We start from the raw sequence: 21,315 nt of genomic DNA, 5'->3' as shown, positions 1-21,315 counted from the left end.
TGGGGCCCCCCCCCGAGGTTTTGTGCCCCCCCCCCCCCCCAAGTGACATTTTGCCCCCCCCATAAGGTTTTAGGGTTTCCTGTGAGGTTTTGGCCCCCCCAGTGATATTTTAGGGCCCCCCATTGGTGTTTGTGCCCCCCCCCATTGGCATTTTGCCCCCCCCAGGACGTTTTGGGGAGGTCCCTATCATTTGGGACCCCCCCCCCACGAGGCTTTGGGGCCCCCCAGTGACATTTTGGGCCCCCCCAAGGGCCTTATGGGGGTCCCTACCATTTGGTGACCCCCCTCCAGAACATTTCAGCCCCCCCCATGACATTTTGCTGCCCCCCCCCAAATTCTGTGCCCCCCCCGTAACATTTTAGGATCCCCCCCCCCCCCCCCCCAAAAAAAAAAACCTTCCTCCCCCCGGATTTGGGGCCCCCTGTTTTGTGCCCTGGGGGGGGTGTCTCAATCAATTTTTGGGGTGCCCCCCCCCCCCCGCAGATCGCGGCGAAGATCGGGGGCGACGCGGGCCCGGCGGCGACCAACAGCGCCCCCCCCCCAGACTTCACCTTCGGGGGGGGGCAGAAGCGGCAGCTGGAGGACGGAGGTGGGGCCGGGGGGGTCGGGGCCCCCCTTTTCCTCACGGGGGGGCCCTTTACGTCCACCCCCCTTTTTTTTTTTTTTAGGGGGGGTAACACCCCTCTGTGCTCTGTGCCCCCCCCTTTTTTTTTTTTTGTTTTTTTTTATCCCCCCCCCCCAATTTTTCTCCCCACAGACCAGCCCGAGAGCAAGAAGCTGGCGGCGCAGGGGGACTGTGAGTACGGCCCGCGGGGGGGGCCGCCGACCTCCGTGGCCCCCCGGAACGAGGAGGGGTTGGGGGGGACCCCCCCGGCGTGCCCCCCCCCCGGCCGAGCGCGGCCGGCGCCCCCCCACCCTCACGGGGGGCTCGCTTCCCTCCGCAGCGCTCCCGGCTCAGCTGGGGCCCATGCACCCCCCTCCCAGGTGAGTTGGGGGGGCCAAAAATCACCGGGGGGGGGGTTAAAAATTACCTGGGGGGGTTAAAAATTACCGGGGGGGGGTTTGGGGGCCCTCACGCCCCCCCCCTTCTTGTGTCTGTGCCCCCCCCCCCCCCCAGGTCGACGGTGACGGAGGAGTACCGCGTCCCTGACGGGATGGTGGGGCTCAGTGAGTCTGGGGGGGGGTTTTGGGGGGGGTTTGGGGGAATTTTGGGGGTTTGGGGGGGTTTTAGGGGTTGGGGGGGCCCAGGAGGGTGCCCCCCCATTTAAAAAATCCCCCCCCCTTAATTTTTACCCCGCAGTTATCGGCCGTGGGGGGAGCAGATCAACAAGATCCAGCAGGACTCGGGCTGCAAAGTACAGATCTCCCCAGGTAGGGGGGGCAAAACCCACTAATTTTTGGTCAAGCGCCCCCAAAAAAACCCTTTTTGTCCTCATTTTGGGCTTGGGGGCCACCTTTTATCCTCATTTTGGGGTTTGGGACCCCCCTTCTTGGGGTTTGCCCCCCCCTTTTTGCTCTCAGTGTGGGTTTGGGCCCTCTGGTTCATCGAAGGGGATTGGGGGGGTCCCCATCCCTTCTTATCCCCCAAATATAACCCAGGGGTGCCCCAAAACCCTCGTTTCTTCCCCAAAAACGATGCGGGGGGGTCCTTGAGCCCCTATTTTTTTTTTTGCCCCCCCTGACCCCCCATTCCCCACAGACAGCGGCGGCCTGCCGGAGCGCAGCGTGTCGCTGACGGGCTCCCCCGAAGCCGTGCAGTGAGTACCTAAAACCCCCCAAATCCCCCCTAAAACCCCCCAAAAACCCCTCCAAACCCCCCAAAACCTCTTCGTGCCCCCCCCGAAGGAAAGCCAAGCTGCTGCTGGACGACATCGTGTCGCGGGGCCGGGGGGGGCCGCCGGGGCAGTTCCACGACACGGCCAACGGGCAGAACGGCACGGTGCAGGAGATCATGATCCCCGCCGGCAAGGCCGGGCTGGTCATCGGCAAGGGCGGCGAAACCATCAAGCAGCTCCAGGTCTAAACCCCCCCCCTGACCCCCCCCAATCCACGGGGGGGCCTTTTTTAACCCCCCCCTCGTTGTTTTACACCTTTTTTTCCCCCCCCGTAGGAGCGAGCCGGCGTCAAAATGATCCTGATCCAAGACGGTTCCCAAAACACCAACGTGGACAAACCCCTGCGCATCATCGGCGACCCCTACAAAGTCCAGGTGCCCCCCCCGCGCCTTTTTTACCCCCCCAGGCCTCGTTTTGTCCCCCCCAACCTAATTTTACGCCCCCCCCCCCGCAGCAAGCCTGCGAGATGGTGATGGACATCCTACGAGAGCGCGACCAGGGCGGCTTCGGCGACCGCAACGAGTACGGCTCCCGCATCGGCGGCGGCATCGACGTGAGGCCCTGAGGGGGGGGTTTTTTTCAAAGGGGGGGCCACCTTTTGGCCCCCCCCGAAGCTCACGAGCCCCCCCCGTGTCCCGTTGCAGGTCCCGGTGCCGCGGCACTCGGTGGGGGTGGTGATCGGGCGCAGCGGGGAAATGATCAAAAAGATCCAGAACGACGCCGGGGTGCGGATACAGTTCAAGCAAGGTGGGGGGGGTAAAAAAAAACTTGGGGGGGGGCAAAAACGCAGTGGGGGGGTTCTTTAGACTCTCTGCTAACCCCCCCCCCTGTTTTTTTTCCCCCAGATGACGGCACGGGCCCCGAAAAGATCGCGCACATCATGGGCCCCCCGAGCGCTGCGAGCACGCCGCCCGCATCATCAACGACCTCCTGCAGAGCCTGCGGGTACGGCACCGGGGGGGGGCAACGAAAAAAAAACCCCCCCACCCCCCAAAAATTCACCTCTCACACCTCCGTTTCTCTCCGTAGAGCGGCCCCCCCGGCCCCCCAGGCCCGGGAATGCCCCCGGGGGGGCGAGGGAGAGGGAGAGGGGCAGGGAGCTGGGGCCCCCCCGGGGGCGAGATGACGTTCTCCATCCCCACGCACAAGTGCGGCTTGGTCATCGGCCGAGGTGAGCCCCCAAAACCCCCCCCAAAACCCCCCAAAAAACCCCAAAACCCCCCCAAAATAGAAAAGGGGGTTCTGAATTAACCCGGGGGGGGCCCCAGGGGGGGAGAACGTGAAGGCCATCAACCAGCAGACGGGGGCGTTCGTGGAGATCTCGCGGCAGCTGCCCCCCAACGGCGACCCCAACTTCAAGCTCTTCGTCATCCGCGGCTCCCCCCAGCAGATCGACCACGCCAAGCAGCTCATCGAGGAGAAGATCGAGGTGCCCCCCCCGCTAAAAAACCCTCTACCCCCCCCCCCTGAAGCATTTCGGGGGGTTAATTCCTTTTCTTCCCCCCCCCAGGGGCCGCTTTGCCCGGTGGGGCCGGGGCCGGGACCTGGGGGGCCGCCGGGTCCCGCTGGCCCCATGGGACCCTTCAACCCCGGGCCCTTCAACCAGGGCCCCCCCGGAGCCCCCCCGCAGTGAGTATCGGGCTGGGGGGGGGGCTGGAAGGGTGGGGGGGGTGCGCAGCCCCCTCCTCACCTCCTCCTGTGCCCCCCCCCGGCAGCCCCGGAGGCCCCCCCCCGCACCAGTACCCCCCCCAGGGATGGGGCAACACCTACCCGCAGTGGCAGCCGCCGGCCCCCCATGACCCAAGTGAGTGTTGGAGGGGGGGGGGGCCTTAATTTTGGGACCCCCCCCTCGTTTCTGGACCCCCCTTTATTTGTGGGACCCCCCCTTTATTTACAGGACCCCCCTCCTTTATTTGCGGGACCCCTCCCTTGCTTGTAGGACTCCCCCCCCCTTAATTTAAGCACCCCCCCTCATTTCTGGACCCCCCCCTTATTTTTGGGGGCCCCCTTTATTTGCAGGACCCCCCCCTTAATTTAGGGGACCCCCCCTTAATTTACAGGACCCCCTTTATTTAAGACCCCCCCCATTATTTGTGGGACCCCCCCCTCATTTAAAGGTCCCTCTTCTTTCAGGTATCCCTCTTATTTAGCCCCCCCCCCAATTTCCTGTGCCCCCCCCGCTTTCTGTAACCCCCCCCAATTTTCCATAACCCCCCCCAATTTCCTGTGCCCCCCCCATCTTCTGTAACCCCGCCAATTTCCTGTGCCCCCCCCCTCATTTAAACCTCCCCCCTTCAACACACCCCTCTTATTTAGGTCCCCCCTCCCCCACTTTCTCCGCCCCCTCCCCCATTTTTTTGCACCCCCCCAATTTCCTGTGCCCCCCCCCATCTTCTGTAACCCCCCCCCAATTTTCTGTGCCCCCCCCTTTATTTAAGGATCCCCCTCTTTAAGGCACCCCTCTTATTTAGGGCCCCCCTCCCCCACTTTCTCCGCCCCCTCCCCGATTTTTTTGCACCCCCCACTTCCTCTGCCCCCCCCCCAATTTCCTGCGTCCTGCGCCCCCCTAATTTCCCGTAACCCCCCGTTTTGCTGCCCCCCCCCCCAGGCAAGGCGGCGGACCCCACGCGGCGTGGGCGGCGTACTACTCGCACTACTACCAGCAGCCCCCCGGGCCCGTCCCGGGGCAGCCCCCGGCCCCCAGCGCCCCCCCCGTGCAGGGGAGCCCCCCCAGCCCCCCCCCGCCGGCCAGTCCGACTACACCAAGGCCTGGGAGGAGTACTATAAGAAAATAGGTGAGGGGGGGGGGCGGATTTTGGGGAGGGGGGGGGCAATTTTGGGGAGGGAGGGGGGCAGGGGAGAGGCTTTAGGGGTCCTGTGACCCCCCCCCCAAAATGTTCTGGGGGGGTGGGGGGAAATTGGGGGGTGTAATGGAGCCCCCCCCCCGGGGCTTCTTGCTATGGGGGGGACTGGGAATCCTTCAGGGGGGGCTCTGAGCAACCTGGGGGGGCAGAGTTGGCCCTGGGGGGGGGGACACAAATTATTGGAGGGGGGCCTCTGAACCACTTGGGGGGGGGCAAATTAATTTGGGGGCTCTGAATGACTCGGGGAGGGGGCAAATCACTGCTGGGGGGGCTCTGAACCTTTCTGGGGGGGGCCAACCTCTTTGGGGTGCCCTGCAGCCCCTCCGAACCCCCCCCAAATCCTTGGGGGGGGGATCCTAGGGCCTTAATTAATTAATTAATTAATTATTTTTTTTTTCTGCCCCCCCCCCAGGCCAGCAGCCCCAGCAGCCCGGGGCCCCCCTCAGCAGGACTACACGAAAGCCTGGGAGGAATACTACAAGAAGCAAGGTGAGCCCCCCCCCCCAAAAAAAAAAAAAACAAAAAACCCATCAATTTTGGGAAGTTGGGGGTCCTTTAAACCCCCCCCCACTCACTTTACAACCCCCCCGCAGCCGCCCAGGTGGCCACGGGGGGGGGTCCCGGTGCCCCCCCCGGCCCCCAGCCCGATTACAGCGCGGCCTGGGCCGAGTACTACCGGCAGCAGGCGGCCTACTACGGACAGACCCCGGGGGCCGCGGGGCCCGCGCCCCCCCCCCACGCAGCAGGGACAGCAGGTGAGACCCCCCCCCCGCTGCTGAGACCCCCCCCACACTGATACGACCCCCCCTTGACGCTACGACCCCCCCCGCACCGGGATTTTGGGGTCTGGGGGGGGGGTGGGGGAGCCCCTTCCTTGCTCTGTGCACCCTGGGGTGATGGGGGGGGGTGGATGGGGGGGAGAAAGGGTCCTGGCCCCCCCCCAAAAATGGCTCTGGGCCCCCCCCCCAAATTGCTCTGGGTGCCCCCAGAATGGACCTGCCCCCCCCCCACAATTAAGCTGGGCCCCACAAAAATGACCCTGCCCCCCCCCCCAAAAATAACCCTGAGCCCCCCCCAACTGATCTGCCCCCCCCCAAGTACCCAAAAGTTCCCTTGCTCCCCCCCCGTTGTCTATAGGGTCCATATTTACCCCCCCCTCCAATTTGGGGGCTCACAAATGCCCCAGGGGGGGGTCTTAAACCCCATAAGGGCCCCAAAATCCTGTAAGACCCCCCCAAAAAAAAAGACCCCAAAAACCTCAGAAGGGCCCCTAAAACCTCATAGCCCCCCCCCCCCCCCAAAAAAAAAAAGACCCCAAAAACCTCAGAAGGGCCCCTAAAAGCCCCCCCCACCCCTGTAAGGCCCCCCCAAAACCCCATAAATGCCCCCCCCCACCCTTTAAGCCCCCCCCAGCCCCCTATAATGCCCCCTAAGCCCTCCTGTGCCCCCCCCCGGTGTTGGGGGGGGTCATTCTGCACCCCCCGGTGTTTTGGGGGGGGTCTTTTTGTGCCCCCCCCACCTAACCCCCCCCTTTTCTCTCCGCAGGCTCAGTGAACCGAATGTGAACCCCCCGTCTGTGCCCCCCCCCCTTTTGTTTTGTGGCGAGCGCCCGCGGCCGGCCGGGACCAGCGCCCCCCCCCCCACCTAAAAACCACCCCCCTGAGTGAGGAAGGAGAGGAGGGGGTGGTCCTGGCCCCCCCCCACGGCGCCCCCCCCCCCCTTTAAAAAAAAAAAAACAACAAAAAAAAGGCCCCAAAATCTCCTCGGGCTCGTCGCGCCCCCGGGGGTCCCGCGCCCCCCCCTCCCCGCTCGTAGGTAGAGTCGAACATTCCTGGGGCGCCGCGCGGCCCCCCCCCCTCGTTCAAAAAGGGCCCCCCCACCCCAAAAAAAGGGCCCCCCCCCCCCCCACAGCCCCGCGGGCGCGCCGAGGAGAGCGGCCCCCCCCCTCCCCCGCCCCCCCCCCCCGCCGGTTGTCCGCTCCGTTTTTACTTTTTACCGCTTGTTTTTAACTTCACAAATAAACGAGAAAACCCGAGCCCCCCCCCCACGGCCACGGGGTGGGGAGGGGGGAATTTTGGGGGGGAAAGGGGAGATTTGGGGGGTTTCAGGGGATCTTTTTGGGGGGTAAAGGGGCTTTGGGGGGTTTAAGGGGCATTTTCAGGGGGGTTGGGGGGGATAAAGGGGCTTTTTTGGGGGGATAAAGGGGCTTTTGGGGGGGGTTAGGGAAATTTTGGGGGGTAAAGGGGCTTTTGGGGGGTTTAAGGGGCATTTTCAGGGGGGTTGGGGGGGAAAAGGGGCTTTTTTGGGGGGATAAAGGAGATTTTGGGGGGGAAAGGGGCTTTTTGGGGCAGGTAAGGGGGATTTGGGGGGGTAAAGGGGCTTTTGGGGGGGTTTAGGGAAATTTTGGGGGGGTAAAGGGGGGGTTTGGGTGTGTAAGGGGGATTTGGGGGGGTAAAGGGTCATTTTGGGGGGGTAAAGAGGGGTTTTTAAGGCAGGTAAGGGGAATTTGGGGGGGTAAAGGGGGTTATTGGGGGGCAAAGGGGTATTTTGGGGGGGGTGAAGGGGAATTTTGGGGGGTAAAGGGGCTTTTGGGGGAGGTTTGGGGGGTAACAGGATATTTGGGGGGGGTTAAAGGGGCTTTTGGGGGGGTAAAGCAGTGCTTTGGGGCATTAACGGGGCTTTTGAGGGGGCGTAAAAGGGCTTCTGGGGGGTAAAGGGGCATTTTTTTGGGGGAAAATGGGCTTTTGGGGGGAGAAGAAACATTTTTGGGAGGGGGCTTTGGGGGGTTAAAAGGGCTTTTTGGGGGGTATAGGGGCGTTTTGGGGGTGATGAAGAGGATTTTGGGGTCAATAAAGGTGATTTTTGGGTCACAACGCCTACACTGGGGCTGTGCAGCTCCGGCAGCCCTGGAACTATTTTTTGGGGTTAAACTAGGGGGTTTTGGGTACGGGGCCTTCCCCACGCTCGGGTTTGGGGTAAAAAAGCGGCTTTTTGGGACTGGAGCTCGGGCCTCCTGCCAGCTGCAGCCCCGAGGCTGCTTTTGGGGTGAAATCGGGGCCTATTGGTGCCACGCTGGACGCCCCCAGCCCTCAGAGGACCGCCGGCAGCGTTTTGGGGCCAAACCGCGCGGTTTTGGGGGCGGGAAACGGGGCGTCCGCGGTTGCCATGGCAACGCCTCAGCAGAGGGCGGGACTTCCTGGCGGACCATTTCCTGTGCGGCCACTTCCGGTGGGGGCTACTTCCGGGCCTGCGCGGTGCGGCCCCGGAGGGTTCCCGGAGCCGGCGGCGGCGGCGGCGCATGCGCGGTGGGGCCGAGGGGGGCTCTATAGGGGGCCGGGGGGGGCCTATAGGGGCGGGGGGGGCCCTATGGGGGCGGGGGGGGGTCTATAGGGGCTGGGGTAGGGCTGCAGGGGCCCTGGGGGGGGCCACATGGGGCTCTATAGGGGCTGGGGGGGCTCCATAGGGGCCCTATAGGGGCGTGTGGGGACCTGGGGGGGCTATAGGGGCCCTATAGGGGTGTGTGGGGCTCTGTGGGGGCGGGGGGGGCTCTATAGGGGTCCCATATGGGTGTATGGGGCTCGGGGGGGGCTGGGGGGGCTCTATAGGGACCCTATAGGGGCGAGTGGGGTTCTGGAAGGTCCGGGGGGGGGTCCTATAGGGGTGAATGGGGCTCGGGGGGGGCTCTATAGGGGCCCTATAGGGGCGTGTGGGGCTCCATAGGGGGCAGGGGGGCGCGGGAGGGGGTCCTGGGGGTCTCTGGGGGGGGCCTTAGGGGGCTCTACAGGGGGCTGGGGTGCCCTATGGGGGCCCAGGGGGTGTTTAGGGACCTCTGGGGGGGCCTTATGGGGCTCTATGGGGGGGGTATGGGGGCCATATGGGGGCCTGGGGTGGGCTGCAGGGACCCTTCCCCACTCACCTGCCCCTCCCCCCCCCCAGGACCCCCCTGAGGCTCATTGGGGGCTCCAAGACCCCCCCCCCACTGCAGCCATGGCCTCACTGGTGAGTGCGGGGCCCTAAAACGGCCCCAAAAGACCCCAAAAAGACCCCAAATGGCCCCAAAAGGGCCCTGGGGGGGGTCCCTCACCCCCCATGTCCCTCCCCCAGGGCCCCAGCAGCCAGGTGGTGACCGAGTACGTGGTGAGGGTCCCCAAGTGAGTGACGGGGGGGCTATGGGGTGGGGGGGGGTTATGGGGTGGGGGGGGTGATGGGGGGGCTGTGGGGTGATGGGGGGGTTATGGGGTTCATGGGGTGATGAGGGGGATTGGGGGGGGTTTATGGGGTGGGGGCTGATGGGGGGGGTCAGGTTCATGGGGTGATGGGGGGGGTCTGGGGTGGTTATAAGGGGGGTTCTGGGGTCATTATGGGGTTTGTGGGGTGATGGGGGCTTTGTGGGGGTTGTGGGGTGACGGGGGGGTTCTGGGGGCTTCTGGGATGATGGGGGGGTTCTGGGGGGGGCTCTCGGGGTGACGCTGCCCCCCCAGGAGCAGCACCAAGCGCTACAACATCATGGCCTTCAACGCCGCCGACAAGGTCAACTTCGCCTCCTGGCACCAGGTGGGGGCCGGGGGGCACGGGGTCAGGGGGTCACAGGGTCATGGGGTCACGGGGTCACGGGGTCATGGGGTTGGGAATGGGGTTATGGGGACAGGGACAGGGTTATGGGGCTGGGGTTATGGGGTTGGGATTGGGGTTATAGGGGGGATGGGGTTATAGGGACGGGGTTTGGGACAGTGGTTTTGGGGTCAGACACAAGATTTTTGGGCCAGATGCAGGATTTTGGGCTCAGACATGGGATTTTTGGCTCAGACACAGGGTTTTGGGCTCAGACACGGCATTTTGGGCTCAAACATGGGCTCAGACACAGCATTTTGGGCTCAGACACAGGATTTTAGGCTCAGACACGGCATTTTGGGCTCAGACACCGCATTTTGGGGCCAGATAAGGGCTCAGATGCAGGATTTTGGGCTCAGCCACGTGGTTTTGGGCTCAGCCACGGCATTCTGGGCTCAGACATAGGATTTTAGGCTCAGACACATCATTTCGGGCTCAGACACGGCATTTTGGGGCCAGACATGGGCTCAGCCATGGGGTTTTGGGTGCAGACACAGCATTTTGGGCTCAGACACAGGATTTTAGGCTCAGCCACTGCATTTTGGGCTCAGACACGGCGTTTTGGGCTCAGACACAGGATTTTAGGCTCAGCCACATGGTTTTGGGCTCAGCCGCGGCGTTCCGCATCCCTGACCCCGTATTTTTTGGGGCCGGCAGGCGCGCATGGAGCGGGACCTGAGCAACCGGCGCATCTACCAGGAGGAGGAGCTGCCCGAGGCGGGCGCCGGCAGCGAGTTCCACCGGCGGCTGCGGGAGGAGGCGAGGCGCAAGAAATTTGGGATCGTCCTGCGCGAGTTCCGCCCCGAGGACCAGCCCTGGCTGCTGCGCGTCAACGGCAAGGCCGGCCGCAAGTAGGGAGGGGGCAGCGCCCCAAAAACACCCCCCCTGTAACCCCACAGGCTGCTGGCACAGAGGGAAGCCCCGCTGGGACCCCAAAAGCTGCTGGTAGAGAGCCCAAATCCGCTGCTTTTACCTCAAAACCTGCTGTCGGCAAGTCTAAACCCCCAACTTTTACCCCAGAACCCACTGTTAGAGAGGGAATCCCTGCTTTCACCCCAAAACCTGTTGTTAGAGAGCCCAGATCCTCTGCTTTTACCCCAAAACCTGCTGTTAGAGAGCCCAGAGAGACGGGGACAGGGCCGGGGCCGATCCCAGTGCCCCGCTGGGTCCAGGACCGATCCCAGTACCCCCCAGTGGGGACAGGAACATGGCTGATCCCAATCCCAGTGCCTCCCAGTGGGGACAGGGACAGGAACGGGGCCCATCCCAGTGCCCTACTGGGTCCAGGACCAATCCCAGTGCCTCCCAGTGGGGACAGGACTGATCCCAGTGCCCCCCAGTTGGGACGGGGACAGGGCCGATCCCAATCCCAGTGCCCCAGTGGGTCCAGGACCGATCCCAGTGCCTCCCAGTGGGGACAGGACTGATCCCAGTGCCCCCCAGTTGGGACGGGGACAGGGCCGATCCCGATCCCAGTGCCCCAGTGGGTCCAGGACCGATCCCAGTGCCCCCCCCGCAGGTACAAGGGGGTGAAGAAGGGCGGCGTGACGGAGAACGCCTCCTACTACATCTTCACCCAGTGCCCCGACGGCGCCTTCGAGGCCTTCCCAGTCCAGCACTGGTACAACTTCACCCCCGTGGCCAAGCACCGCACCCTCACGGCCGAGGAGGCCGAGGAGGAGTGGGAGAGGTCGGTGGGGCTTTGGGGGGGGGGCACCGGGACCCCCGGGGGGGCTCTGTGGTGACTCTGAACCCCCCCCCCAAGGAGGAACAAGGTGCTGAACCACTTCAGCATCATGCAGCAGCGGCGCCTGCGGGACCAGGACGAGGAGGAGGAGGAGAAGGAGAAGAAGGCCAAGAAGGGCGGCGAGCTGAAGATCCACGACCTGGAGGACGACCTCGAGCTCAGCTCCGAGGACAGCGAGGCCAGCGAGGCCGAGGGTGAGCCCGGGGGGGGATTTTTGGGATCCTGGGGGGGGATTTTTGGGTTCTAACCCCCCCCCCGGGCCCCCTTCCCCAGGGGAGAAGGCGCCGAAGCCGAAGAAGAAGGCGCCGGCGGGGAAGAAGAAGAAGAAGAAGAAGGGCTCCGATGATGAGGCCTTCGAGGACAGTGATGATGGAGACTTTGAGGGCCAGGAGGTCGACTACATGTCCGACGCCTCCAGGTAAATTGGGGGGGGGTCCCGGGGGGCCCTGGTGGCCGTGCCCCCCCCTCAAAACCTGCCCCCTCTGCGCCCCGCAGCAGCTCGCTGGAGGAGGACGTGGGGAAGGCCAAGGTGACCAAGGAGGACGACGGCCCCAAGGGTGAGTGTGGGGGTCTGGGGGGGTTGAGGAGGGCGTGGGGGGGGTGTTGTGACCCTCCCCCCCAATCCGTGCCCCCTCCCCAGGCATCGATGAGGCGAGCGAGAGCAGCGAGGAGAGCGAGGAGGAGAAACCGGCGGAGGAGAAGGAGGAGGAGGAGGAGGAGAAGAAGGCGCCGACGCCGCAGGAGAAGAAGAAGAAACGAGGTAAAAACCCCTCAGGGGGGTCGTTTTGGGGTGAAACCGGCCGGAAACGGGCCCGTGGTGGTCGCTGGGGGGGTGCTGACGGTGCTGCCCCCCCCCCAGACAGCAGCGACGAGTCGCAGACCTCGGAGGAGAGCGACATCGACAGCGAGACCTCGTCCGCGCTCTTCATGGCAGTAAGGGGGGGGCTGGGGGGGTACAGGGGGGTCCGGGGGGGTGCCTGGAGCTCGCCCCCACCCCCCTGTGTTCCCCCCGCAGAAGAAGAAGACCCCCCCCAAGAGGGAGCGCCGGGGCTCGGCCAGCAGCTCGCGGGGGGGCAGCCGCCCCGGGACCCCCACGGTGGAGCCCGGAGCCGCCTCCGGAACCCTGCGGGCTGCGGCCAGCAAGCTGGAGCAAGGTGGGGGCAATTCCTGGGGCAATTCCTGGCACCTGGGGGCAATTCCTGGGGGCAATTCCTGGCACCTGGGGGCAATTCCTGGGGCAGTTCCCAGCACCTAAGGGCAATTCCTGGCATCCTGGGGCAATTCCTGGCACCCAGGGGCAGTTCCTGGCATCCTGGGGCAGTTTCTGGCACCCAAGGGCACTTCCCAGCACCCTGGGGGCAGTTCTCAGCACCTTGGTGGCAATTCCCAGCACCCTTGGGCAATTCCTGGGGCAGTTCCCAGCACCTGGGGGCAGTTCCTGACATCCTGGGGCAGTTCCTGGGGCAGTTCCCAGCACCCCGGGGCAATTCCAGCACACTGGGGCAATTCCTGGGGCAATTCCCGGCACCTAAGGGCAATTCCTGGCACCCTGGGGCAATTCTGAGCACCCGGGGGCACTTCCCATCCCTGTGGGGCAATTCCTGGGGCATTTCCCACCCCACTGGGGCAGTTCTCATCCCCCTGGGGCAATTCCCAGCCCCCTGCTCCAACCCCTGGTCCACTTCCCACCCCCCTGAGCCACTCCCCAGTCCCCTTCCCAACCCATTTCCCCCCCCACAACCCCTCTGGGTGCCCCCCCACCCCCTCCCCACCCCCCTCACCCCCTTCTAACCCCCCCTCACCCCCTTTTAACCCCCCCCGTGACCCCCCCAGGCCGCCGCCAGCCGGGTGCCGTCGGAGGAGACCCCCCGGCCGCCAAGCGCCTGAAGCTGGACCCTGGCCCCCAGCCTCCATCGGGGAAATGCACCCCCAGCAGCGGGTGAGTGGGGGTCTGTGGGGGGGTGAGGCAATTTCAGGGCCCCCCCCTGACCCTTTTACGCCCCCCCCCAGCGAGGTGCAGCTGACGGAGGAGGCGGTGCGGCGCTACCTGACGCGGAAGCCGATGACCACCAAGGATTTGCTGAAGAAGTTCCAGACGCGGCGCACGGGGCTGAGCAGCGAGCAGACCGTCAACGCCCTGGCCCAGCTCCTCAAGCGCCTCAACCCCGAGCGCAAGGTGATCGGCGACAAGATGCACTTCTTCCTCAAGGAGTAGGGCCGGGGGGGCCGCGGGGGGGGCACCCCGAAAGTGGGAGAGCGCCCCCAAAAGTGGGAGACAGCCCAAAAGTGGGAGAGCCCCCCTCAAAATGGGAGGACTCCCATTATTGGGCTCCTCTCACTGGGATTCCCTTACTGGGAGCTCCTCCTTTAATGGGGATCCCCCCCCCAAAGTGGGAGACCCCCCCCCAAAAGTGGGAGAAACCCCAAAAGTGGGAGACACGCCAAAAGTGGGAGAGCCCCCCCCAAATCGGGAGACAGTCCCCAAAATGGGAAACCCCCCCTCAAAATGGGAGGACTCCCATTATTGGGCTTCTCTCACTGGGATTCCCTTACTGGGAGCTCCTGCTTTAACTGGGATCCCCCCCCCCAAAGTGGGAGACCCCCCCAAAAGTGGGAGAGCCCCCAAAAGTGGGAGAGCAACCCCAAAAGTGGGAGAGCACCCCACAAAGTGGGAGAGCAGCCCTAAATTGGGAGACAGCCTCCGAAGTGGGAAACCCCCCCTCAAAATGGGAGTCTTCGCATTATTGGGCTCCTCTCACTGGGATTCCCTTACTGGGAGCTCCTCCCTTAACTGGGATCCCCCCCCCAAAGTGGGAGACCCCCCCCAAAAGTGGGAGAAACCCCCAAAGTGGGAGAGCAACCCCCAAATCAGGAGACAGTCCCCAAAGTGGGAAACCCCCCCTCAAAATGGGAGTCTTCGCATTATTGGGCTCCTCTCACTGGGATTCCCTTACTGGGAGCTCCTCCCTTAACTGGGATCCTCCCCCCCAAAAGTGGGAGCCCCCCCCAAATTGGGAGACAGTCCCCAAAGTGGGAGACCCCTCCTCAAAATGGGAGTCTTCCCTTTATTGGGATCCCCTCCTGTTACTGGGATTCCCTCCTGTTACTGGGAGCTCCTTCTTTAACTGGGATCCCCCCCCTTTACTGGGACACCCCCCATCTTATTGGGAGGCCCCCCCCTTTAACTGGGACACCCCCCCCAACTGGAATTCCTCTCCTGTTTATTGGGATCCCATCCTTGTACTGGGAGCCCCTCCTTTAACTGGGATCTCCCCCTCCCCTTACTGGGATCCTCTCCTGTACTGGGAGCAGCCCCTGTACCCCTGCAGCCCCTGTACCCCCCCCCAATAAACCACCAGTTTTTGTACCCCGCATCCTTGGCGTATTTTGTGCCCCCCCCCCCCCCCGGTGTTTCCACTGCAGAAAATCCCATTTTTGTAGGAAAAATCCCTTTTTTCCCTTTCCAGCCCCTATTTTTAGCGGATTCCTCCCTCCCCCCTGCTGCACTGGAATGGCTTCCACCTGCCCCCCCCCGGCTAAAAAAATCCCAATCCCCCCCCCGGTGGGGGTTCAGTCCCTGTTTGGGGAGGGGGGGGGGAAGCATTTACCCCCCCCCCAGCACCCCCCAAGGGTCCCACCCCAACGGGGGGCCCCAAATTCTGCCCCCCCCACCCCCTCCCCTGCCCCCCCCATTCCTCGGGGGGGGGGATGAAGCCCCCAGTGAGGGGGGGGGGCAGCCCCAGGGCAGCTCAGGGTTAACCCCAGCCCCCCCCCTGTGCCCCCCCCGCGGCTCGGGGGCCATAAAAGCGGCGGTGCCGGGGCCGGGGGCAGGCAGCAGGATGGCAGCGCCCCCGCTCCGTGCAGCCTTCGGCCTCCTCCTCCTCCTCCTCGCCGCCTGCGCCCCCCCCGGGGCCCAAACCGCCGCGGGGGGGGCCCCCCAAACCCCCCCCCAAACCCCCTGCTCTGGAGGGGGGGGCCCTGCACAGAGCTCTGGGGGGGCCCCTCCGCAGCGTCCCCCCGCCGCTCCTCCGAGCCGGGGGGCTGCCGGGGGGGGGTCCCCAGAGCTTCCACTGCCCCCCCCTCCTCGGCGGCTCCCCCGGGGCAGCGGGGGGGGGGTCCGGGGGGGGCGCCCCCCCCTGCGGGCTGCGCAGCGTGGCCGTGCGGGTGCGCGACCTGGGGCTGGGTTACCCCTCGGAGGAGACGGTGCTGTTCCGGTACTGCGGGGGGGCCTGCCCCGCGCCCCCCTCCAACCACGGGCTGGCCTTGGCTCGGTTACGGCCCGGGGGGGGCCCGGGGGGGGCTCCGGGGGGGGCCGGGCCGTGCTGCAGGCCCAGTCGTTACGAGGACGCCGCCTTCCTGGACGAGCGGCACCGCTGGCACCAGCTCAGGCAGCTCTCGGCCGCCGCCTGCCGCTGCGTGGGGTGAGCCCCCCCCTCGAAAAAAAGCCCCCACCAAGGAAAAAACCAGCACGGCGAGGAGTGGGGGGGGTCACGCTTTATTCTGGGGGGGCTCCCGGCGCCGCCTCCGCTCCGTCAATAAACGCCGTGGAGCCGCCCGGGGGTGCCGGCGTCGTGTCTGGGGGGGTGGGGGGAAAACGGGGGGGGGTCAGGGAGGTGTAATGGGGGTTGGGGGGGGGATTAAGGATAAGGGGGGGGCGCACACTTACCCGCGGGGGGGGCGTTGCGGCAGATGATGGAGACGCGGCGCCCCCGCGGCACCCGGCGGCCCCCGAAGAACGACTCCTCGTCCCGCAGGATCTCGTGGGTGAAGTCGTAGCGCGCCGCGTCCCTGGGGGAGGGGGTAATTAGCGAGATGGGGGGGTTAATGAGTGAGAGGGGGGGTTAATTAGAGTGCGGGGGGGTTAATTAAGGAGAGGGGGGGGCACTCACCGCAGCACGTAGAGCGAGCCGGGCTCCAGCAGCAGCTCCAGCCACTCGCCGGGCGCGCGGCAGCTCACCAGGCGCATGACGGCCGCCGACAGCAGCGAGAGCCCCGCGATGGTGCAGCCGCAGAACTGGGGGGGGGGGAACCAGCAAAAGGGGGGGGGGACACACGGGACATCAGCACCCAGCCCCCCGCCCCCGCCCCAAAAAAGCCCCCCCCCCCCCCAAAGCGCCCCCACCTTGACGCTGTCGATGTGCGGGCGGACGAAGCCGCGGGGGTGGAGGTCGAGGACGTGGACGAGGCCGAGGGGGGGGCGGCCGGGGGGGAAGGCGGCCGCCACCCGGCTCAGCACCGCCCCCGCCGCCGCCCCCCAGCGGCCCCGCTCCGTCTCCCGGTAACCGCAGATGGCCTGGGGGGAGGGATGACCTCTGACCTCCGACCCTCTGACCTTTCACCTTCGGGTCTGACCCTTGGTGCTGAGCCCAGGCCCTGCTGACCCCCCGACCCCTAAAGCCCTGTGAGCCCAAAGCCCTGAAAGCCCCCTGACCCCCTGGTGACCCCAAATCCCTCATGACCCCTAACCCCAGTGACCCCCAAGGCACCATGACCCCTAACCCTGGTAACCCCCAGCCCCCTTGACCGTTAACCCCCTGAACCCTGACCCCCTGACCCCAAATCCCTGTGACCCCCAGCACTTTTTGACCCCTCACCCCATGACCCTTTACCCCATGACCCCCAGCACCGATAACCCCTAACCCAGCAACCCCCTAACGCAGTGACCCTTCACCCCTTGACCCTGTGACCCCTCACCCTGTGACCCCGTGACCCTTCACCCCGTGCCCCTTCACCCCGTGCCCTGCCCCCTCACCCCGTCCCAGTGATCGAACTGGTACGGCCGCCGGCCCAGCCCCGGCTCCAGCTCCCGCAGCAGCTCGGCCGCCTCCGCCGGGCTCACGAAGCCGCCGCGCACCAGGGCCGAGCCCCGCAGCCGCCGCTCCACGGCCGGGGCCGAGGCTCGGAGCAGCGGCGCCCCCCCCGCGCCCCCCGCCCCCCCCAGGCCCTCCGGGACCCCCCCGGCCCCGCTCAGGGCCCGGAGCCCGCACAGGCCGCGCGCGCGGTGCATGCCGGGAGCGGGGCACGACGGGAGGAAGGTCGGGGACTGGGCCCGGCGCGGTGCATGCCGGGAGGAAGGTCTGAGATTGACGTGACGCGGGGCATGTTGGGAAGGAGGTCGAGAGCAGAGCCGGACGCGGTGCATTCTGGGAAAAAGGTCTGAGTTGGGCGCGACGCGGTGCATGCCGGGAGGAAGGTCCGAGTTTGACGTGACGCATTGCATGCCGGGAAGAAGGTCGGGGCTAGCCACCACGAGGTGCACGCCGGGAGGGAGGTCGCCGCCGCGGTGCATTGTGGGCCGGTGGCGGAGTGCTGCTTCCCCCCCCCCCAAAATTTGGGGCCCCCCCCTCAGGCCGGGGGGTGCCGGGGGTCCCCCAGGAGCTGGCGGCGCAGCAGGGCCCCGCGCTCGGCCTCCAGGCGCTGCCACTGCGGGGGGGGGGACACGGCGTTGGGGGGGGGGGGGCTGGGGGTGTCCCCCCCCCCCAAGGAGGGGATTTGGGGGCTGTGCCCCCACCCTGGGGGGCGCAGACCCCAAAGGGAGGGGATTTGGGGGCGCCCCCCCCACCCAAGGGGGAATTTGGGGGGTCCCAGCACTGAAAGGGGTGGGGGTTGGGGGGAGCCCCCCCACACTGAGGGGGGGGATTTGGGGCACCCCCACGCCCCGGGGGCGTCTGGACGCTGAGGAGGGGGGGATTTGGGGGTGGCCCCCCCACTCCAGGAAGGATTTGGGGGTGCTCCTCCACCCCGGGGGGGGTCCACACCCTAAAGGGGGGGGGGATTTGGGGGTCACCCCACCCCCCCAGCAAGGTCTGGACCCCGAGGGGGGGGATTTGGGGGCTCCCAACGCTGTGAGGGGGATTTGGTGCCCCCAACCCAGGGGGGGGGGGGTTATTATTTTTGGGGGGGGGGCTCGGGGGGGGGTCAGGGGAGCCCCCACCTCCCCCAGCAGCCTCTCGGCCTCCTCGTTGTGGGCTCGGCGCTCCCGGGCCAGGGCCCCCCGCAGGCGCCGCAGCCGCCCCCACTCCTCCTGCAGAGCCCCCCAGCCGGGGGGGGGGGGCGGGGGGGGGCGCGGAGGGGGCCAGCAGCGCCGCCATCGCCTCCTGTAAGGGAGGGGGGGGCTAAATTAGGTGGGGGGGGGGGGGGGGTTAATAATTAGGGGAGGGGGGTAATAATTAGTGGAGGGGGGAATAATTGGGGTAAGGGGTGTTAATAATTAATTAGGGGAGGGGGTAATAATTGGGGGGGGGCAAAATTAGGTGTGGGGGGGTGTTAAAAATTAGGAGAGGGGGGAATAATTAGGGGGAGTAATAATTAGGGGAGGGGGTAATAATTGGTGGTGGAAATTAGGTGGGGGGGTGTTAATAATTAATTAGGGGAGGGGGATAATAATTGGGGGGGGCAAAATTAGGTGTGTGGGGGGGGTGTTAATAATTAGGGGATGGGGTGTTAATAATTAGGGGGGGGGGGGGAAGCCCTTAGGGCTCCCTGCGGGGCTGGGGGCTCCCCGTATGCCCCCCCCCGGGCCTGTACCTGTAGGAGGGGGTCGTGGTGGGGGGGTGGGGGGGTGCTGAGGGGTCGTGGGGGGGGGTCGTGGGGGTGTCCCCCCCCCCGTACCTGCAGGCAGCGGTGCTGCAGGGCGATCACCTCCCTGCCGGCCGCCGCCTCCTCCCGCAGCCGCCGCAGCTCCTCCTGCAGCTCCCGGGGCACCGGGGGGGGGCCCTGCTGCCTGGGGGGGGGTAAACGGCAAGGGGGGGGCCCCATCGTGTGCCCCCCCCCCCCCCCCGTTGTGCCCCCACCCCCCCCTCCGATCCGGTTCCCACCTTGGTGCCGTTGTCCTCGGGGCTCTGGTGGCTGCTCTTGGCCCCCCCCGGGGGGCTGCTGGTGGCGGGGGGGGGGCGGTGGCTGCAAAATGGGGGGGGGTGGGGGGGGCAGGAGGGGGTGAGGGGGGGCAAGAGGGGGTTGGGGGGGGATGGGATGGGGTTGGGGGGGGTCCAGAGCTGGGTTTGGGGGGTGTCAGGAGGGGGCGGGGGAGTAAGAGGGGTTTGGGGGGGGCCAGGGTGGAATTGGGGGAGGGGGGGTGGGCAGGATGGATTGGGGGGGGAACAGGAGGGGTTTTGGGGGGGGTCAGGAGGGCTTCGAGTATCCCAGGTTGGGTTTAGGGGGGTCCAGGGCTGGCTGGGGGGGGGGCAGGAGGGGTTTGGGGGTCCCAGGTTGTGCTTGGGGGGGGGGTCAGGATGATTTGGGGGGGGGGGTCAGGAGGGGTTTGAGGGTCCCAGGTTGGGTTTGGGGGGGTCAGGAGGGGTCTGGGGGGGGCAGGAGGGGTCTGGGGGGGTCCCAGAGACACTGGGGGGGGGTCCCAGAGACACTGGGGGGGGGTCAGGATGGGGCCTTGGGGGGGTCCTGCGGGTGCTCGGGGGTCGCTGAGGAGCTCTGAAGGGGTCCGGGGGGGGGTCCAGGGGGGGGTCCCAGCCCGGGGGGGGGGTCCCGGTGCCCCCCCCCACTCACCGCTGCGCCGCGCTCTCCGCTGGGTCGCCCCCTCCGCGGGCTCCTGCCTCCTCCGCACCCCCTGCGGGGTGGTTGGGGGGGGGTGGGAAGGACCCAACCCCCCCGTAGGGCCCCCCCCTCATTAAATATCCCCCCCCCCGTGTCCCCCCCCCCCAGCCCCCACCTGTGCCCGCTCGGCCTCCAGCAGCTCCCGGAGGCTCCGGTTCTGCTCCCGCAGCCGCTCGGCCTCGGCCCCCGCCGCTGCCATGGCCCGGGAACAGGCGGCAACGCGGGCCTGGGGGGGGCACGGGGGGGGGGGGGGCACATGAGGGGGGGGGGCACATGGGGGGGGGGGTCGTGGGGGGGGGGGGAGAACCCGAGGGGAGATAGCCGAGGGGTGGGGGCAGGGGGTATTATGGGGGGGAGGGGGTGTAGGGGACACCCTGAGGGGGGGCACGTGGGGGGGGACACATGGGGGGGGGGCACATGAGGGGGGGCACTCTGGGGATGGGGGGGTACGTGGGGGGGGCACATGGGGGTGGCATGGGGCATCATGGGGACACCACGGGGGGGAAAGGGGGGCAGGGGGACACGCTGGGGACATCATGGGGGGGGCGTGGATGAAGGGGGGGCACCCTGGGGGTGGGGGGGGGCACCCTAAAGACACGGGGGGGGGGGGCATGGTTGGGGGGGGGGCACCTTAGGGACTGGGGGGGGGCACAACGACCCCTGGGGACACCCCGGGGACACCCCAAGATTGGGGGGGGGGGGCACAATGGGGACACCCCGGGGGGGGGGGGGAATCACTCTGGGGGGGGGGTCACTGTGCCCCCCCCCCCCCTCACCTGGAGGGGCTCCAGGCGCCGCCGCAGCTCCCGCAGCTCCCGCTCCCTCCGCGCCCCCCCCGCGGCCGCCTCCCGGTAGAGCCGCAGGAGCCCCCCCAGAGCCACCGGGCCCCCCCCGGGGGGCAGCCCCAGCGCCAACAGCTCCTGGTGGGGGGGGGGTGAAGGGGGAGGGGGCATCGGAACCCCCCCGGGAACCCCCCCCCAGCCCCAAAGAGCCCCCTTCAAAGCACTGTAAAAGCCCCCCCCGAGCCAAACAGCCCCCCCCAAACCCAAATAGCCCCCCCCAGCCTCCCGTTAGAGCCCCCCCCGACCGAAATAGCCCCCCCCAACTCCAACATAGCCCCCCCCAGACCCCTGTAAAAGCCCCCCCCCCCAAATAACCCCCCCCAGCCCCCATCTCCTGCCCCCCCCGCCCCCCCCCCCACTCCTTTTACCTGCTCCAGGGGGGTCCCGGTGCCCCCCCCGCCCCCCCCGGCCTCTCCCCCCCCTCCGGGGGTCCCTGGGGAGGCGCCGGGGGGGGACTCGCGGCCCCCCCCCCGGGGACAGGCACAGCGCGGCCGCGGCTTCCTCCAGCAGCACCTCGGGGGCTTTTTATTTTGGGGGGGGGGGGGGAAAAGGGGTTGGGGGGGGCTCTGGGGTGTGTTCCCCCCCCCCCCAGTTGGTGCCCCCCCCGCGTTACCTGGGGTCGGGGCCTGGCCTGGGCGCTCCATGGCACCTGGGGGGGGGGGGGGGGGGTAAAATGTCGCGGAGGGGGGGGCCTCAAAGTGTCCGGGGGGGGCGGAATGGGGTTGGGGGGGGGCTCAGCTGCCCCGTGCCCCCCCCCCCCAAAAAAAAAAAACACCCCCAAAACCCCCCCCAGCCCCCAAAACCGGCCCAAAAAGCCCCCAACCCCCCCCTCCTGCCCCTCCAACCCCCCCCGGACCCTTCAGCCC

The 21,315-nt window shown here is 67.0% G+C and overlaps 4 protein-coding genes across 4 annotated transcripts; 2 read left to right on the top strand and 2 right to left on the bottom strand.

Annotated features, from left to right (window-relative positions):
• Window positions 1-362: 362 nt before the first annotated feature.
• Window positions 363-6,253, top strand: KHSRP (KH-type splicing regulatory protein; the record flags this gene model as incomplete). Its single annotated transcript, XM_084540584.1, is given in 24 exon segments — window positions 363-589; window positions 758-796; window positions 945-984; window positions 1,118-1,167; window positions 1,301-1,315; window positions 1,318-1,371; window positions 1,700-1,757; window positions 1,846-2,017; window positions 2,111-2,209; window positions 2,290-2,388; window positions 2,480-2,582; window positions 2,681-2,725; window positions 2,728-2,780; window positions 2,865-3,006; window positions 3,104-3,264; window positions 3,346-3,464; window positions 3,551-3,643; window positions 4,444-4,550; window positions 4,553-4,630; window positions 5,112-5,132; window positions 5,135-5,188; window positions 5,293-5,426; window positions 5,428-5,454; window positions 6,245-6,253. Coding segments are annotated over 24 exon segments (1,999 nt in total), but the record flags the coding sequence as incomplete, so codon positions are not given.
• A 1,713-nt stretch (window positions 6,254-7,966) lies between these two features.
• GTF2F1 (general transcription factor IIF subunit 1) lies at window positions 7,967-13,643 on the top strand. The gene is made up of 14 exons (XM_084540585.1): window positions 7,967-8,004; window positions 8,636-8,698; window positions 8,804-8,850; window positions 9,181-9,253; window positions 9,968-10,161; window positions 10,830-11,000; window positions 11,076-11,251; window positions 11,331-11,475; window positions 11,553-11,614; window positions 11,698-11,817; window positions 11,917-11,990; window positions 12,073-12,211; window positions 12,891-12,996; window positions 13,068-13,643. The coding sequence occupies exons 2-14, from the start codon at window positions 8,687-8,689 to the stop codon at window positions 13,270-13,272; spliced, it is 1,524 nt and encodes a 507-aa protein (XP_084396711.1). The 5' UTR covers window positions 7,967-8,004; window positions 8,636-8,686; the 3' UTR covers window positions 13,273-13,643.
• A 1,893-nt stretch (window positions 13,644-15,536) lies between these two features.
• On the bottom strand, window positions 15,537-17,070 carry ALKBH7 (alkB homolog 7). The gene is made up of 5 exons (XM_084540586.1): window positions 16,810-17,070; window positions 16,180-16,350; window positions 15,947-16,071; window positions 15,724-15,845; window positions 15,537-15,632 (listed from the first exon to the last, which is right to left on the bottom strand). Exons 1-5 carry the CDS (start codon window positions 17,062-17,064, stop codon window positions 15,553-15,555), a joined length of 753 nt encoding a protein of 250 aa, XP_084396712.1. The 5' UTR covers window positions 17,065-17,070; the 3' UTR covers window positions 15,537-15,552.
• Window positions 17,071-17,198: 128 nt separating this feature from the next.
• On the bottom strand, window positions 17,199-20,970 carry LOC311429501 (uncharacterized protein; the record flags this gene model as incomplete). The annotated part of the gene is made up of 7 exons (XM_084540587.1): window positions 17,199-17,480; window positions 18,669-18,780; window positions 18,875-18,956; window positions 19,560-19,620; window positions 19,723-19,833; window positions 20,384-20,527; window positions 20,818-20,970. Coding segments are annotated over 7 exons (741 nt in total), but the record flags the coding sequence as incomplete, so codon positions are not given.
• Between the last annotated feature and the right edge of the window lie 345 nt (window positions 20,971-21,315).

The sequence above is a fragment of the Aythya ferina genome, assembly GCF_964211825.1.
Source record: "Aythya ferina genome assembly, contig: HAP1_SCAFFOLD_1238, whole genome shotgun sequence".
Lineage (NCBI taxonomy): Eukaryota > Metazoa > Chordata > Aves > Anseriformes > Anatidae > Aythya > Aythya ferina.
Note: the sequence above shows the minus strand (reverse complement) of the source record. Positions and strands in the feature narration are given on the sequence as shown.

Coding starts and splice junctions, on each gene's coding strand:
- GTF2F1 (XM_084540585.1), top strand. Junction 9,254..9,967: donor ACTTCGCCTCCTGGCACCAG/GTGGGGGCCGGG, acceptor TGGGGCCGGCAG/GCGCGCATGGAGCGGGACCT. Junction 10,162..10,829: donor AACGGCAAGGCCGGCCGCAA/GTAGGGAGGGGG, acceptor CCCCCCCCGCAG/GTACAAGGGGGTGAAGAAGG.
- ALKBH7 (XM_084540586.1), bottom strand. CDS start 17,064: ATGCACCGCGCGCGCGGCCTGTGCGGGCTCCGGGCCCTGAGCGGGGCC. Junction 16,072..16,179: donor CGCACATCGACAGCGTCAAG/GTGGGGGCGCTT, acceptor CCCCCCCCCCAG/TTCTGCGGCTGCACCATCGC. Junction 15,633..15,723: donor CCGCAACGCCCCCCCCGCGG/GTAAGTGTGCGC, acceptor CCACCCCCCCAG/ACACGACGCCGGCACCCCCG.